The 19,085-nt window shown below is 37.9% G+C and overlaps 1 protein-coding gene and 1 non-coding gene across 4 annotated transcripts in view; one reads left to right on the top strand and one right to left on the bottom strand.

The window, feature by feature from the left end:
* Susd1 (sushi domain containing 1) overlaps window positions 1–19,085 on the bottom strand; it is a 115,030-nt gene that overhangs the window by 36,897 nt on the left and 59,048 nt on the right. For all 3 annotated transcript variants that reach the window (XM_019209823.2, XM_019209821.2, XM_019209822.2), the window contains exons 10-11: window positions 4,130–4,221; window positions 2,869–3,055 (exon numbers count right to left, since the gene is read on the bottom strand). In XM_019209823.2, the coding sequence (XP_019065368.1) occupies window positions 2,869–3,055; window positions 4,130–4,221 (279 nt within the window). The remainder of the gene's footprint in view (window positions 1–2,868; window positions 3,056–4,129; window positions 4,222–19,085) is intronic.
* Window positions 17,892–17,999, top strand: LOC117284404. The gene has a single exon (XR_004515477.1). It is a non-coding gene; the product is annotated as a U6 spliceosomal RNA (small nuclear RNA).

A 19,085-nucleotide genomic window follows, 5' to 3' on the forward strand; every position in this document is an offset into this window, starting at 1 on the left:
CTGTTTTCCTAACCACTTAAAAATGTACTTTCTCTTTTTCTTATTACAAATGTAACTAGAGATGGGAAATTTCCCTAGTAAGTGACCAGCCTTGGTACTGAAGAGAGATATGAGTAGAAATGACTTCCTTTCTATCTTTTCTTCCCTTTTTTCCTCCAGAAATACACATTTGACCTCAAATGATCACTATGTTGTGCAGTAGAAATGGTCTGCTTATCTTCACACTTATGAATGCATTGTTTTTTATTTCTCCCTCCCGCACTACTCCTACCTCTATGACCACCATCATTTTTCCCTCTCTGGTTTCCTGTCTCACCCCATTAAAAAGAAAATTTTGCTTATAAGGCTTTAGACTTATCAAAAAAATAGCATAACCACGGCCTGAAAGCTTTTCTGACCCCTTGAGGTCTACCACAAGGATGGAAGTTTCTTGTTCTCCACTCTTTCCTAAAGGGCATAAACGGTCGGGTTGTTCTGACAATTCAGCTCAACAGGCCACCTGAGGCAGCCAGGAGCCAGAAAGGAGACAGAAGCCCCCAGCACCCTTTTCCTCGCACCGCGTTCTGTCCCTCAACATTCCCAGAACTTTCACTCTCCGCTGAGTTCAGCAACATATTTAACGCATTTGTTTTTATCCTGTTCCCATCAGTAAGATTTAGTTTAACGGAAGACATGCCTAAGGGAAATTCCACTCACTTTTCTTCTGGGAAATGAGCTGCTTTATTTTCCAAACCCAAATCCTCAACCTAACATTTCTGGTAAGGTTAAAAGATCCGTTATTTTACTGAAACAAAGCTACATGCATCTTAGGCAACCACACATGTTCACGTTAACACGTAATGTTTTCTTAACTTTTTAATAAAGTCTTAACAATTTGAAGTTTCGTGTTTTAAAACTGCAAAACCTCTAAAGCAGGTTAAAAAGTTAGAAAGCACGCAGTCCCAGTCCCAGCGAACTTTAAAACCTGTCTCAATGAACTTGAGAAGCTCAACAGCGTCCCCTGGTGGCCCTGAGCATAGACACAGGGCGTTTAAGGCAGGTTTAGCCTCCAGAACAAGGTAGAAATAAGCCTCTCAGAAGACGAAACCCTTTTCCCCTACTTAAAAAATATAAAATATTAACTGAAGTTAGAAATTCAACCCATACAAATATGGCAAAGGACCAAGAGAAGGAGACTGAATGGCTATTGTTTTAATAAGTTGTCACGGGAAGGAATGACCAAATAGAATACTATTTTTCTCTCCAGCTCAAAAGGTGGTGAATTTTTCTTTTGTTTAAAATCTTTATTAACTAATCAGACACCTCCTCAACACTGATCCCTACAATAATCATTCAGATGTAGATACATAATGTGTGTTGGAGATTCAATACAGAAACACAGACAAATATCTTTGCATTCAAAGAGCTCGTTTTAGCAGGGGAGGAACACTATAAAAAGTTAAACAAAAAATTATTTCAGAAAACAAGATTTATGAAGAACTTCAAAGGCTGGGGTTGTAGCTCAGGGTTGGTGTACTTGTCTAGCAGGAACAAGGCCCTGGGTTCGAGTTCCGCCACTGAAGAAAGAGAAGGGGGAGAAGGGAATAGGGCAGGAGGAGGAGGAAGAAAAGGAAGAAATTCAATCAGGCAAATGGATACAGAGTAATGACATGGAGGCTAAGGAGGGTATTTATGAAAGGATGGCTATGGGACGCATCTCTAAGAATGCTACGGTCTGGATGCATCTTCCAAATTTCAAAGACATGTGTTAATGGTACAAGTATTTGGGTGCTCAGATTTGAGAGGTGCTAACTTTGGGAGGTTTGGTAGTGGCAAAGGCCAAAGTGGGGATAGGTGGTTGGATTCAGAACGTATACTGGACAGTAAATGAACGGAGCTTGTTCACGGATTAGAAATTTGGGAGTAGGACAAAATGAATTAGGGTTCCTTTTTGGCTTGAGCAGTGAACTGGAGGGATGCCAGTAACTGGGTGGAGGCTGAATGGAGACGCTATCCATAAAGCCACAGACGATGCCTCCCGATGAATGAGTTAAGGAGAAACAAGACAGACATTTCTCTCAAGGGCTTTAATATAAAGGGAGGCAGAGAGGAGGCAAAGTAGCTGGAGGGCAACATGGGCTCAAAGCAAATGTGTTGATTCTTTCATTCTTTTCATTAACAAGGGAATCCCACACGCTTCCCAGTGCCGGGAAGAATTCTACATTGGGGGAAAGGGATGATTAGGCAAGAAGGGAGAGGACCCAGTGTACGAGTTCAGGGACCAGCAGCTTGAGATAGGAGCAGGAACAGGACAGAAGGCAAAATATGCGGTATGCAGGTAAGAGTGGGTGTTCAGGAGTGGGAGGACCTCACTTCTAATTTCTCAGTGAAACAGAAGCAAGAAAACGATACTCACAGATTTGAACCAACACACAGGATTCACAGATTTGAAGACAAATGAGAAAATGAGTGGAAAGTGAAACTTACTAGGGATCTATAAAAGAATTGTCAACTATTTTCCCATTAGTGACTTACTCATAAGCCACTGGCACCAAAAATGCCAATTAAATACGTGACTGAGAAACAGTGACAGAAAATCCTTTTTAAATTTGAATTACTTTAAGTGCTTCGAACATCCAGGAGGAACTTAGCCAATAGTCACAGACACACTACACAGATTTAATCAATGTTAATCTTTGTTTCAGATATTTTCTTGAGAACTAAAACATGCAAGCCCCTTAGCACCTCTCTCCAATTCCACATTCTCCCTCTGCTCTCTCTCAAAGCTCATGGTACAGTGACAGAAAGCGACAGTGTTCCTCTTTATCCAGGCCTATCAGCAGTGTTGTGGCGACTCCACCACTCCAGATGCTGTTATCTGAGATTTACCTGCTATCTGGGTTGTCAGGGAGATGACCACAGGAAGTTCTGAAGACAAAGCCTGGAGGCTGACATTATAGGTGGTACCCGGCTGCAGGTCCAAACACATCTCAGGAGACTGGCTGCTACTAGTGGTATTAAATATCATTTCCTCGGTATAGCCCTTCTGATACCATCTCTGGCCCCAGACGCGGAACTGAAACACACAAAAGCTCACATGGTGAACTGCTGGCTTGAGAGGCTCTGAATGCCTTGATGCTTTTCCTTTTTGCATGAGTTTTCTCCCCTCATCCCTGCACCCCTTATAAAGTTTCTCCAAAAAGTAAAATGCAATGGTATATAAATAGTAGAGTTGTAATACTATACATATGGTGATAATGATATTATGAGGCTAATAAATATATACTTTTAATAAAAATGCCCAAAACACTGAGGTTTCAATAGTAGCAACTTGCAATGTCTTATTCTCACGTACACAGTGCACATGCCCAAAGCAGAAACCAGGTGGCAAAACTGCAGGAACAGGGACCAAGAATATGCTCCTAGGGAGAAAAGTAAGGATCTGAACTTGGGGCAAGGCAGTGATAAAGGATGGTGCTTAAAGTATGTTACGTGCATGTACAAATCTGCCAAAATGAAATCTATTAATCTGTATAACTGATAAGCACTAATAAAAATGTATGTGGCGGGATCTGAACTAAGCAGGTCCTGATTTAAGATACTTCCTACGCCTGGGCTTTCTCTCTCCCTCTCTCTCCTCCACCCCTCTCCCCCTTTGTCCTTGCAGTGCTGGGGATATTACCTGGGGACTTCAGGCATGCTAGGTAAGCACTCTACCACTGAGCTACGTTCCTAGTCCTGAACCTTTTTCTTCCTATTTGACGTTTTCTAACAGCATCTCCCATCTTTGCCTTTCTTATTCACAACCACATCTATCTGCAAAAGTTCCCTTTGATTCTCCAGGCAATCTATCTAGGCCTGGTCTAAGACCCTGGTGTGAACAGAGACAGTCGGACTCTCTCCGTGGATACCGGCCAAGCATCGACTCTATGCCAAGACTTGTGAACAAAAACTCTTGCAGCTTTCTCATTCAAGGTTTCTGCCTTCAGACATGTAGATATGGCTGTCTTCCTGCTTCTTTTTGGAACTATCTCAATAAACCCTCTCCTGATAACAGCAGCTATAGAAGCAGTTTTCAGATTTGCAAATACTTTAAAAACCTTCCACACACAACAAACATCTATAAATAAAGTGGTATTCAGTAACTTACCAAATACATCTCTTCTATACCAGCTGTCTTCATATTTCTCCATCTCAGGCAGGTTTCATTAAATACTGAAATGTTACTGATGGTCTGTTTTACTGCACAAGAAAAAGAACAAGAAATAAGTTTACCTTTGACACACAAAAAAAACCAACTTTTAATTGAACCATTTTCCAAGGATTCACATTTGCATAGGATGAATACAGCAGTATTTTAATTGAGAAATTTATAGCAGCAGTCTCTAAGAAGCACTCCTATTGTATTTCATTAAACAGGCCTGATCAAAGATTTAAGATCTGAAGATACTCAGAGAATCTCTTAAAAATTAAGTCTGTTCACTGCAAACTTAGGAACGCTTGGTTTACTAAACTTAATAAATCATTGTACTGGGCTTTGGACATCTGCATTTATACAAATTGTCATTATGAAATCTGGAAATGAGAGGAACACATCAGTAGACATTGAGGAGCTGAGAAATGTTGTCTCGAGCAGTCAGGCTTTTCATGATGACAGGGATGCTTCTCTTGGTTTGGACTTCCATATTTCTTATCATCAAAGAAGCACCATGCGGGGTATGGTGGTGCAAGCCTGTAATTCCAGCATACGGGAAGGAAGCTAAGGCAGGAGGGCTGCTGCAAGTTCAAGGCCAGCCTGGGTTACAAAGGCCAGCCTGAACTACATAGTGAGACTCTGTCTCAAAATAACAAAGACAGAGAGATGGAGGGAGAGAGGGAGAAAAAAGAAAAATAAAAAGATTTCTTGCCCTCCTCTCAGTTTCACAATAACTGATCTACAGTTTAGTCCAGATCTGGCAGCGTTCACTGCACAGGCACAGCTTTCAAGTTTTAAAACAAAGACCACTTAACTCCAAACTCTGATATCAGAAATTACTACTTCCTTTAACAATGATCCCTGCCCCTAAACTGGAAATAATTCAGCCGACTTGCTAAGAAGTTTCACAGGAATGCTACATGATTATCGATTAATGATTAATAAAGACAACTCAAAGCACCTGAAATTCCCATGAGGGGCCAGGCTGCATTGTACCAGCCTGACAGGAGTCTCTGAAGGGAGCCAAGTTGTCAGAAGTGGCCCCTTTATCTGGACTGAGCAGATTTTCACAGAGAATACCTGTTTCACAGGTCACAACTAAACCTCAAATGCCGCAGGGGAGAGCAGGTAAAGTAAAGATGATTCAGAGTAATGCAACCCCACTGCTGGGTACAGAAGATGGTCATAAAGATTAGCACAAGCATAGGCTGGGCATGGTGGCACACGTCTATAATCCCAGCACTCGGGAGGCTGAGGCAGGAGGATCACTGTGAGTTCGAGACCAGCCTGGACTACACAGTGAGTTCCAGGTTAATCTCAACTACATAGTGAGACCCTGTCTCAAAACAAAATAAAACAAAAAGATTAGCACAACTGGCTCAAGGGACCCTATGTTTCTGAAGCATTCAAAACACAGCTAGTAACAGTTCCAGATCATATAGAGAGGTGGGAAGTTTCCCAGTTTATTCAATTTGACTAGATAATCTACAAGGATGGGACAACCAATCACTAAACTACGCCAAACTCACTTGTTAATGTAGATACAAAAATCTAAAATAAAATACTAGCAAACAGAAAGAAGTCAGCAGCACATTCAAAGAACAAGACACCATGACTAAGGAAGATTTACTGCTGAACACAAAGAGGATCCTGGCTGGAAAAGCTTCACCAGGCTGAAAGAGGAAAGCCATATGTCTACTTTTATAATCATCACAATAGTTCCCAACCTAAAATCTTAGTAATAGAGGACTTGATTTGACAGGAATTCCTTAATTTAATAGTATTTATTAGAAATCACCATTCTCAGGGGTAAAACAAGTAATTTCTCATGTAGCTAAGAACGATCAAGGATGCCTGTAGGTTTGGGGCTATCACCTAGCATGAATCAAGAGATTCCAGACAGTGTAGAAGAAGAGGCAAGAAAACAATGAACTCTAAATACCAAAAAGAAAGGAACAAAAGATGTAACTGCAAGCATATCTAAAAGAATCAAGTGGAAACCAAATAGGAAATTGCTTTAAAATCAATGACAAAACAAATACAAAATAATAGCGGTTTGGCAAAGTACACCCAAATAAAGAACATACAAAAATGAATCATTTTCTATATAGTTACAAGAACAAGTACAGAGTCTGCATAACAACACCCAAAAAATGTTCACATCCTAGTCCCTGGGACCTGTGAATGTGTTACCTTCTGTGGCAGAAGAAACAGGTAGAGGTGATTAAGGTAGGGAAATTTCCAGATGAGCACAATGTATTTCTAAAGATCCTTATAAGAGAGACAAGAAGATCACAAGTAAAGAAAAATTATATCTGAGTGTGGCTGCACACAACTGAATTCCCAGCACTCTAGGAGGCTGAGGCAGGAGAACAGCAAATTTGAACACAGCCAGGGCAACTTAGAGTTGGAAATATAGCTCAGTGCAAAGTGCAAAGGGCCTGGGTTCAACACCCGGTTCCCGCTCCCCCAAAAAAAGGAAAAGAAAAGAAACTAAGGATGAAGCAGAGCTTAAACAGATAAGCTTTGAAGATGGGAGGCAGGGCCACAAGCTAAGGAATGTTGGAAGTCTCTGGAAACTAACCAGAAACAGTGAGGAAATGGATTTTCTCCCTTGAGCCCCAGAGGGAACATGGGCCGGCTCACACTTTGGTTATAGCCCCATGAAACTGAGTCCGGACTTCTGACCTCCATAACTATCACACAGACAATCTGGGCTGTTTTAAGCCATTAGGTTTGTGGTAATTTCTCAAACTAGCAATAGGAAACTAATATAAGTAACAAAACAGAAGATTAAGAAAATCCTATTCAAGAGAGAAGACACCACCAAATTTAAATAGCTACAAATTAATCTAACTAGAAATATCAAGATGTGCACAAAGATTTTTTTAAGTTTTTCAAAGACATGAAAGAAAACAATACAGAGAAAAATCTCATGTTCTTAAATGGAAAGACTCAAACATGAGAAAATGTTGATTCTGTTCTAATTAATCTACAAGTGTAATACCATTCCAATGGCAATTTTTGGAATCTGGTAAATGTATTTGCTCATTCTATGAATATTTTTACAGTTCTTACTGTGTCCTAGGCATGCTCTAGGGGCTACACTTGATAAAGTGATTTTAAAAAAAAGTCTTCCCTGATGTAGTTCATTCCAGAGAAAGAGACAGAAAATAAGCGGACAAATACTATATATATTCATATAATTATAACGATTAGTAACTAGGTATAGTTTAGTAACTTATTAAGCATAACTTAGTAACTGTATTTTCTGTACAACTTCGTATGCCAGCAAGGCCTATGAAGAAAAGCAGTGTGCAAACTGGCAGAGTGGCTGAAGAGGCCCTCCGGGGGTGACACATGACGAAGACCAGGAGGAGTGAGTCACTGAGGGCTCCAGCAAAGGGGTCAGAGAGAAGGAACCACAGAGGGAGCCCCAAAAGCAAATTGCGTGACGCTTTCAAATAGAAAGAAATTACAAGTATATGCCTTTGGGGAGATTCATGAGAAAAACAAGGCAGAAAAAAAGCTTAAAGAAATCTCCTGAAAAGAAGCATAAGCAGAGCAGTATTTCTCAACTTCCTTGTGTAACAGTCCTTGAAAGGGACCTTTTGAGACATTTTTCCTAACTGCTCATCTCATCCCTATAAAATTATAATGCCACGAATATGCTGTCTGTTATGCACTATGTTTATCTATGCTTCATACACAGAGTGTTTCTTTACAGGAACCAATTTTTGCCTCCCTGTGGGTGATTTTAACCCCGCAGGGGGTGATATAATCCCTATTCAGAATGTTAGAGGAGTGAATTACTGTTTTACTAGCAGTAGAATACATAAATAGATCAATGGAACAGAGCAGAATCCAGAAATAGATATATCTATTCATGAGACTTTATATGATAGGAATTATATTTCAAAGCAGTGGGAAATAAATTAGCTGCAAAATAGTTATCTACATGGATATTAGAGTCCTACCTGATATAACAGGTAACAATGATTCCAGCTAGATCAAATTTTTAAGTTTAAAAATATACTACAGCACCAGCCATACTGAAGCACACCTATAATCCCAGCATGCTGGGAGGATCACAAGTTCAAGTCCTGCCTGGCCAATTTAGTGGCTTAGTGAGACTCTGCTTCAAAACAAAAATTTTTAAAAAGAGGATTTAGCTCAGTGAAAAAGCCCTGGGTTCAATCTCCCGTACTACCCCCATTAAATTAAAATATGTGTATACTATACACACACACACACACACACACACACACATACTTTTTTCACTTTGGGGTAGGAAATAAATAATAAAAAAACTATTTTTAAAATTTTGGATAGTCTTTATTTTCTTTATGGCAAAGGATGTGACATCCAAATTTAAAAGACAAATCATAAACCATGGGAGAACAAAAAAAATCAACATATTTGAAAAAAACTGATTACTCAACATCTAAAGAGTACTTATAGTGAAGAAAAACACCAGAAACAGCATACAGAAATGGGCAATAAATAGAAAAAGTAACAGTAAAAGGCTTTTAAATAATCAGAGAGTTACAAATTAAAATAAAATGTTCTTGCTTATTAAAGTTTCAAACACTTTAGTGACTATATCTGGTATTAGTAAAGTATTGAGAAACTGGCCTTCACATTCCATTGGTGTGTTTGTAAACTGATAAAATCTTTGTGAAGAGGACTTCATAAGGATCCTTGCATCAGTTGCTTTCTTATCACTGAAACACAATACCCAACACCCACAAATCAAAAGAGAAGAGGTTTATTTTGGTTCACAGTTTGTAGAAGTTTCAGTCTATGGTCCACTGGGTCCCAGAATGGCAAAGGAGAGCTGCTCATGGCGTGGCGGACAGAAAGCAGAGAGAGAAAGAGATCAAGAGAGGAGCCAGCGAAGGAGATAAACCTTTCCAAGCCACACTCCCACTGACCCACCTCTTCCAACCAGATCACATCCCCTAACCATAAATCAACCACAGTCCCCCATGATCCAATATCTTCCAAAAGCTGTGCCTGTCTCTGAGTGCCTGAGGCACTTGGACGACATCTAGATATAAAACATAACAATTCATGCATCAGCTATTCTACTCCTAAGAGCTCAGTTCTAAAGAAATATTCTCAGTATGCAAATATAAAGCATAGTCATTGAATCCAAGATGCTATTCTTATAAGACACATCAATATTTTACATATTAAGAAAGAAAAATCCTTATAAGTAAATTAGATCATAATTCTTTTCATATCTCATAAAATTAATATAGACTGGCCGAAAGAGCTTTTGCAGACCCATGTAGACACTGTATTTTTATCATATATCCTAATACAACAAAAATTGGTTGGGACATTCCTAATGCGTTGTCATATTTGGTATATGACACTTGTCAATCACTTTTTAATTAAGAGTTTCAATAAAGAGTGTCTGTATTTTTCCACACATCCTATTTGCTATCTAGAGGTTTTGGGGGGACTTTTTTTGGTTTGTTTGTTTTCTGTTTTGTTTGTTTGTTTGTTTTGTTTTTTGAGACAGGGTCTCACTATGTAGTTGAGACTGACCTGGAACTCGCTATGTAGCCCAGGCTGGTCTCGAACTCACAGCAATCCTCCTGCCTCAGCCTCCTGAGTGCTGGGATTACAGGCGTGTGTCACCATGCCCAGCTACTATCTAGAGTTTTGATGAGGTAGGATTTTCTTAAAATCTACTCTATTTTCTCCACTGATATCCATTTTGACACTAATATTTCATCTTACACATTGCTGTTGTATCTGTGGTTTTCCACATACACAATAACTTTGTCTGAATGACAATTCATGATATAACCTTTTTTTGAAAATTTTGAAAGGCAATTAAACCTAAAATATAAATAGTACCACTAATGTCCACAATTAAACAGAAGTAAAAACTCCGTAAGCAGGCATGACCAATCTGATGCACACAGAAGCAATGTCATAGACATCAAAATGTGAAAAATGAGTATCTAAGAAATAATAAAATATAGTAAATGCATGTATACCAACAGCAGCATTATCTGTAATTACAAAAGGCTGAAGGGGTGAAAAAAACCTTAAACATCCTTCCATAGTGGGTAAATTAATAAACTAGTATAACTTCATATAATGGAATGCCACGCTTCCCACAAAAGCTATGAGATGGCATTAATGTTTGGCTTTGTTAGTATGTGCTTGCAATGTATCATGCTGACATTCCTCATGTGGAGTTGGTCCATGTACATAACACATAATTTCTTTATGAACTGGTATAAACATATGTCTAATTGTAAATACTGTAAAAATTGAAAATATTGTAAAGCTAAAATTTAAAAAAATAGGAAAGCAAGATAAAGAATGCTTCATACACAATCCACTTTTTAAAAAACTCACACACACACGCACACGCACACGCACACGCACATATAACTTGACAGAAGTGTGAGCCTGTGATTCCTACTCACAGGAGACATCTCAGCAGGTCTTGGGAGAGGGGGTGAATTTTCTTATTTGAGGTCCCCTCTCTCCATTTAAGAGGCGTTATGATGTGAACCACAGGCAGGCTGAGCCCAGCAAGAGCTCACTCAGAGAAAAAGATCCAGATTCAGCTCATCATGAATCCCTTCCCGCCGTTCTAGGGTCCTTTACTATGAAAATCCTTTGTGTGCTTTGACTCACTGCACAAACCTTCCCTCACTGGTTCATTTTTAGGGGCCACTCTCCTTTCTATCTCTCTCCACCCACTGGGACAATCTAATTTACAGTCCTGACACAGAAAAACCAAACCTGCAAGAATGCCTCGGAGAAGAGAAAACGTGGCTCTAGGTTCATCGAATTCCTTGGAACTTTGTCTCTGCTTCATTCATATGGGACAGCAAGTCTGGGCAAAATCAGTCATTACTTCTCTGCTAACATGGTGCTCTGCAAACACCACAATGACGTCTTCTGCACTGTACTGTTGATCCTTGTCTATCTTCCCAACTGAGCGGAGAGCTTCATGAGTGGAGAAGTGTGTTCCTGTCTTTGTGCTCCCAGTCTCTAGGACAGTGCCATGCACAGAATTCCTGGTTGTGTAAGTGTAAGCAATCGGCAATAAGGAATAAGCCAAGCAACTGGCATTGTATTAATCCAGTGGAATAGAGGTACTCTGAATAAGACACGGTTTCTGCCCTTAATATGCATTTAATCTAGTAGAGGAGTCACATCCCATATAACACAAATACAATGGAGTCTATAATAAACATTTAGTAAATTTAAGTAATAGTTAACAGTTGATGGCTAACCTGTGGTCAGCTAGTGAGCTGGTTCTCCATATGCACTAACCCACTTCGTCCTGACAACAGCCCCATGATATATTATTTCCATTTTTACAGAGAAGGCAACTGAGGCACAGGGGTTATGTAGTTTTCCCAAAGGCATAGACACAGTAGGTGGCAGACAGGCAGGAGTTCTAATATGTCAAGGACAATGCTGGTCCTTTAAATCCAAATCTCTCTACACATCACCCAAGATATTCTTCAAGTCAACAAGAAGAGTAAATAAAACAACATAAAACCAAGGCTAGGGCTGGGGATTTAGCTCAGTGGTTCCGCAGCCTGCCTCACAAGTGCAAGGACCCAAGTTTGGTCCCTGGTACAAAAAAAAACAAAACCCTAAGGCTGTCATCATAACTAGAAAACAGAATACAATAAACTTGAAATTATCATTCAATAGAAAACTAAATATCAGATTCAAACAAGACTCTCTGTCTCCCACATATCTTTATGCAGAGGGCTCTAGATGAGCTGTATAAAAGAGAAAAGGGATAAAAGGGGCCCACAAGTAGCCTACAGTCTCTCCCAGAAAGAGACATTCCATCTTAAGTTAAAAACACTAAAAAAGAAACCTGGTAAGTGCTCAAAGCACTGACTACAGGGAAGAGACGAAAAGTCCGTGAGTGTCAGGTAGCAATTTGAAAGTCATTGCTCCCAGCAAAGAGAAGGCTAAACTGAAGGCTAAGAAGAATGAAAAGGGACACTTGGCAACTAAGTGGTGATGGGAAAAAGATAAATGCAAGATCCCACAAAGCAAAGGAGAATTCAAAATTAGAAGACTACACAACTCATCCCTCATCTCACCCCAAAAAAAAAAAGCACTAAAACCAAAAATCCTTTAAAGAAACTGCACTTCACTCAATGACAGAAGAGGGCACTTTTAACTTGGAAATCTTGCTAACCATCCTAAACCACCAATTCTGTCCATGATTAGCAGATAAATGCAGTCTTCATTTTAAAACACAAAATTATAACTAAAACCATTCAGAGCTTATGAAAAGCCCCACATTTTTAAATAACTCCTAAACTAAGGGGAAAACCTGTAACACAATAAACCTAAAAAAATCTTCAAAGAAGCATTTGAGGGTATTAAAACAAAACAAACGAAAAATACCTTCAGTCAGAAAATTTAAAACTTAGAACAGAATAGACATCAATTAGCGAGGAAATGAAAAATTGACTGAACTTAGCAAAGAAATGAAAGGAAAAGATGAAATTATATCAGAATTAAGACTAAATTTCTTGATACCTAAGGAGTAGATTAAAATAAAATTTAACAAGGGAGACTGAAGAAATAAAGTAACCAAAAAAGAAAAATGAGATCACAATAAAAAGGATAAAAAAAGTGACTGAAATGAAATATAAAGATCCAACACATGTATAATTAAACTCTCCAAAGAAAAATAAAGCACTCAAACAGAATAAATATTTAAAGCTGTAATTCAAGATAACTTTACAAAAATAAAAAGAACAGAATATAAATAGTAAAAGGATACATAGGTACCTAAGGAAGCTGATCCAGAAAAATCAACCCCAAAACTTACCTAAGTAAAATTATAAAGCTTTAGAGATAAATTTTTTTAAAAAATCTTCTGAGGCTCCATTCAAATAAATAAACAACAAAAGATCCAAGGGCAGAAGAATCTGTCTATATGATACTCCTCAAACACTATACAAAAACCATGGCAAAAAAACTCTGAATTTTTTTTAACTCAAATCAAATGAGTATGAGCTATGATATTTATATCCAGCCAAGCTGCCTCTCATGTCTCAAGGCAATAGAAAACAAAAATTTTTTTAAACAGGATCTCACTTTGTAGTTCAGGCTAGCCTTGAGCTCATTAGCACAGGCCGACCTCAAACTCATGGCAATCCTCCTGTCTCAGCCTCCCAAGTTCTGGGACTACAGGCATGCACCAACATGCCCGACAGAAAGCAATTTTAAACATTCAAGAACTCAGACTGATCTCCCCATTCAGAAGCATAATCTTAATGTACAGTGATGAGAAACTGTTGTTTTATAATCTTTCATTAAAAGCTTGATTGAAAACTAAAAAAAAAAAAAAAACTCAGATAACTGGGGAGAACTTTAGTAAAAGAAGTAATGATGAACATTTGCCATATTAAACTGCAGCTCTAAGATTAAAATAAAGATGAGTCAGGATGAAGTAAAAATATACAAACTATGCATGTTTTGATAAAGCAGAAATAACACAATTGAAACTAGGAGGAAAAAGGACAGAGAAAAAAGAAACAGAATAAACTAATTTAAAGTCACAAATGCAATACATGAGAATTAAACTAATAAAAATAGGCAAATGAGAGGGTGAAAAGTTACATAGAAGAAAGAGCATTTTTTAAAGGCACAAAGGCAAAACAGCAAAGAAAGCACACCACATGGAAAAGAGAAATACAGAAAATATAGCATAGGCTGGGCGTGGTGGTGCAGGCCTGTAATCCCAGCACTCGGGAGGCTCAGGCAGGGAACATCACTATGAGTTCAAAACCAGCCTGGGCTACATAGTGAGTTCTAGGTCAGTCTCAACTACATAGTGAGACCCTGTCTCAAAAAACAAAAACAAAAAAACACACACAAAAAAGAAAATATAGCATAAACCTAAAACAGTTGAGCAGATCTGAACCCAAACATCAGTAACTATAAAAAAAAATTTAGGCTAGGGATTTAGCTCAGTGGTGCCACCTCCTGCCTCACAAGCACAAGGTCCTGAGTTCAATCCCTGGTATTTAAAAAAAAAAAAAAAAATCACTGGTATAAATGGCTAATTTGGGGCCAGGGATTTAGCTCAGTGGTTCTGCTGCCTGCCTTGCAAGCACAAGGTCCTGAGTTCAATCCCTGGTACCAAAAAAAAAATTTTTTTTAACTTACCTATTAAAAAATGTAAAGGTTCTCAATTTGACTTGCAATAAAGATTCAATCATATGCTATGTATAGAAGAGACATTTAAAGTGAAATGAGTCAGAAAAGCTAAAGTAATGGGCAATGATTTATTAGATACATAGAAATTATAAGAAAGTAGGATTTGCAGTCTTGATATAAGATGAAGTCGAATTCAAGTCAAAAGCATTAAGTATGACAAAAAAGGCCATTTTTTTAAAGCTAAAGCCACAATCACAAAGAAAATGGAATGCAACCGCTTTTGTAGAACAAAAGAAAACATGAGAACGGATATAGTAAGTATGGAATTAGAAATTAATGACTTAAAACAAGAATCAGAACATTTTTTCTAGAAAGGCCCAGATAATTATTTTTGACTTTCTAGTATAGACAACTCTGACACATCTACTCAACTCTCCCCTTGTTCTGTAAAACTATTTTTATGAAAACAGGTGACTGGCCAGATTGGCCCATCAGCCACAGTTTGCTAATCCCCGATGCTGAGAAAGAAAAATGTTAGAAACAACTAATAAGCCAGTATCTTGGAAACATTTAGCCCTTTGCAACCATTAGCTCCTTATCTATGGATTCAAGCAACCTCAAATCAAAATTGTTTGGAAAAAAAATGGGTCTGTAATGAACATGTACATACCTTTGTTTTTATCATTGTTCCTAAGTAACAGAACAACTATTTACACAGTATTTAGGTTGTATTAGATATTATAAGTACTTATTTAAATTAGACAGGAGTATGCCTGTAGGTTACATGCAAATACTACACCACTTACATGAAAGATTCAGACAGCTTCAGATTTTGCTAATCTGTCTGTGTCCAGGAACTAAGGCCCTATGGACAATGAGATGGCCGCACTAACAGACAAATCACTAGGTAACTTAAAGAAAAAAAGAAAATGAAAATAAAGGGAGATGTAATCATAAGAAAATCCAAAAAGTTAAACAAAACTGCCTTGCAAACTACTGTGTAAGTAGGTTTTAAAATGTAGAGAAACAGGTAATTCCTGGGAAAATATATTTTACTAAAATTGACCCCATTCAACCTGAAAAACTTAGACCAATTTCCATAGGAGAAAAAAACATTGAAAAGGATGTCAAAGAGCAAAGCCACAGAAAAACCCCATACCCAGACTGTTTCACAGAATTTGATGAATTCTACCAAATCATTCATTTATTCAGAGAGTCCAAATGCTACATAAATTATCCCATAGTATAACTAATGAGGAAAATCTTTCAAATATTTTTATGAAGCAAGAAAAATACTATGGCTAAACTGATAAAGATAACACAAAAAACTGAAAATTATAGACCAACATCACTTATAAATACTGGAGCCAAAATACTACAGAAAATATTATTAAAGAAAATCCAGCACCACATAAGAAAAGAATACACTATGATCAAATGGAATATGTTTCACAGGCAAAGATGAGAAAGAATGCATGCAAGAAAGGGCAAAATCTGAAATTATATCAAATTAAAAAGTAACAAGTGAATGAAATTTTAAAACAATATCTTGCAGGGGTGGGGATTTAGCTCAGTAGTGCCACTTCCTGCCTTGCAAGCACAAGGTCCAGAGTTCAATCCCCAGTACCAAAAAAAAAAGAAGAAAAAAAAGACTATCTTGCAGCTAGCTTTTCTTTGCATTGTATTAATGGATATTGCATTGGCCCATTTTTGTTGCTAACTATTTCTACAAACTAGGTAAAGTAATTCATAAGGGCAAGGTGTTTATTCTGCTGTCAGTTCTGAAACCTGACACTAGGATTCGCTCAGCACCTGGTGAGGCCTTCCTGCTGGGTCACAGCACAGTAGAGGGCATCACATGGTCACAGCAAGCTTGCTTACATCTTGCTCCCTTTTCCTACTAAGCCACTAAAGCAATCATAGGCCCCACACTCAAAGCATCATTCGTCATAATTATTTCCCAAAGGCCCAACCTCCAAATACAATTAACCTATGGCTTTGGGAATTAAATTTCAACATGAGTTTTAGAGGGGACAGAAACCCAGACTAGCACGGAAGTGATCTTTTCTGTTTCAGCCTAGGAACACTCTTGGGGCTTCTTTGTCCTTATACATGATTAGAGTATGGAGGTCCTGAGAAGAATGAGACAAGCCCACTACCTGCAAAGCCACTTGAGGCCATGTAGTAGAAGGCTCTGATTCCAAAGAACTTAGCCATCTTTATGAGTAAATACGATGGGTACGGTTCCACCTAGCTAGATCTACAATGTCATATTTAAAAAAAAAACAAAAAAAAACTATTTCCCTAAAGTGGAAGGGGAGGGGAGAGGAAATAAATGAAAAGAAAAAATGAAAAAAAGGAAACAAAGTCTTTGTAAATAGGTAGGGAAGGGCGAAGGGAGTGAAGGGAGGGCAGGGGAATAGGGGGAAAACAAGAACCAAGACATATCATGTAAAGGTACAAGATCCCGATGATAAATGTAACTATATTGTTTGCTTTAAATGTACCAATAAACTTAGTGGGGGGAAAAAATAGAACCATTTCCCTCCCCATACTTGGCACATTATAGGTGATTGGCTCTTCTGTATAAAATATATGCCAATTTCTAACTTGTCCAGCTACAAATGTGATTTCATCAAGCTAATGGTCCATAAAGAAACAGGTAGCTTTCAGCCATAACGCTGCCACCATAGAATATTGTTATAATACTTATCATTCTGTGGACACTATTAAAAATAATGTTAAATAAATGATAGTCTTCACTATCTTTTGTTTGGATTTTGATTATGTGCACAGAAATCAGTCATAGGGAAAGTTTTTTTGTTTTTGTTTTTGGTGCCAGTGATTCAACTCAGACCTTGCGCTTGCAAGGCAGGCAGCAGAACCACAAAGCTAAATCCCCAGCCCTAGGGAAAGATTTTAAGGTCCCCACAGATCTTAAATTGTTTATGCATCCTGAAGCTACTGTAAACACTATGGTTGTACCCATCTCAGCAGTTATATAAGGCATGACTGAAAAACACAGTGAATGTTTAATTTTTTTAATGTATTACAGTAAAAGACACATTGTCACTAATCCAACTCAAAATATTTCCCCTCTCTTCAAATACACTACACCATCAGTCATGCCACTTTGTGGAAGCATTTCCAGAAGTCCTCTTTCATGGGTGCTTTAGTTGCACTGTCGTGGCTGCCTTGATGCTCTGAATTGACTTAAAATATTTATCTTTCATGGGCATTTTGACTTTTAGGAAGAGGCAGAATTAGCACAGGGCCAGATCCAGCGAAGAAGGTGGATGAGGACAACCATAATGTTTCTGTTTAACAGAAGTTAACGTAAATGTCTGATCAGCAAGGGGTAATCAAAAATATGGTTAATGTTTAAATTAAAATATTTATTACAATAAACAACACGGCCATTAATCCACCTCAAAATACTCAGAATATACCCCTTCATTTTGAACACACTTATCCCATTGTTCTTGGCAATGTGTCTTTTACTATATATTTTTTATAATTTAAGCATACACCATATATTTCAATCTCCTCTTGTATATACCAACATTGGGATCATACAGAGAACATTAGATTAGCATGGCCCCTGGGCAAGGATAACATGCAAATTCATGAAATGTTCCTTGCTGCTTTATAGTTAGAAAGAATTCTAGTGTTCTATAGCACAGCAGAATGAATATTATTAACATTAATATATTAAATATCTCAACATACTTGAAAATAGGATTTGTTTGTTTGTTTGTTTGTTTGTTTTTTGAGACAGGGTCTCACTGTGTAGTTAAGGCTGATCTGGAACTCACTATGTAGCCCTGGCTGGTCTCAAACTCACAGCGATCCTCCTGCCTCAGCCTCTCAAGTGCTGGGATTACAGGTGTGCACCACCATGCCCAGTGAAAATAGGATTTTGAATGTAATCATCACAAAGAAATAATAAAAATTTAAGGTGATGGATATGCCAATTACTTCAAGTGGATCAATCATTACTCAAAATATACATGAATCAAAATATCACATCGTAGCTCATAAATATATTCTACAAATATTATGTGTCAATCAAAAAATTAGAGCTATGAATTTCTAGAGCTTTATTCTCTGGAAAGAATATTCTTTTTCTTCTTTTAGTTTTTTTTGCTTTTATTTACCAACACTGTTTGGAGGGGGGTTGTTTTTTGTTTGAGACAGGGTCTCACTATGTTGCCCAGGCTGGTCTTGAACTCATGTCAGTCCTCCTGCCTCAGCCTCCTGAATATAGGGCTTACAGGAGTGTACCACCACACCTGGCTACCAACACTATTTTAGAAATAATCTAAATGCAGGCAATTCTCTGCTAAAAAGAGCTGAAAAGAAAATTTGCTTTTATACACAAATGATACAGTTTTTAAATGTCTAATTAGAAATAGCCAAATTAGAAAGTTTACTTTGCAATTTAAATATTGTCAGAAAGAATGGCTATAAATCCACTGGTCTCAAAGCATAGCAGCTATATAAATAGTGGTGTCATTTTAGTCATCCTTGACATACTTATTTTGAGCAGTTAGGGAGAACTTTAGAGAGAACAAGAAGACATAAAACTGTTCAAAGCTAGGAGGTTTGCTGTTATTTTATTAAAACTTTTTTTATACAAATTTGGTATCTGGTTACAACTACCATGAAATTTTTCAGGCTAAAAGAATACGACTACATATGGAGATAATTTGGGGAGCTCAATCAGCACCCA

The sequence above is a fragment of the Fukomys damarensis genome, unplaced genomic scaffold (genome assembly GCF_012274545.1).
Source record: "Fukomys damarensis isolate Sample0158 unplaced genomic scaffold, DMR_v1.0_HiC HiC_scaffold_36, whole genome shotgun sequence".
Classification (NCBI taxonomy): Eukaryota; Metazoa; Chordata; class Mammalia; order Rodentia; family Bathyergidae; genus Fukomys; species Fukomys damarensis.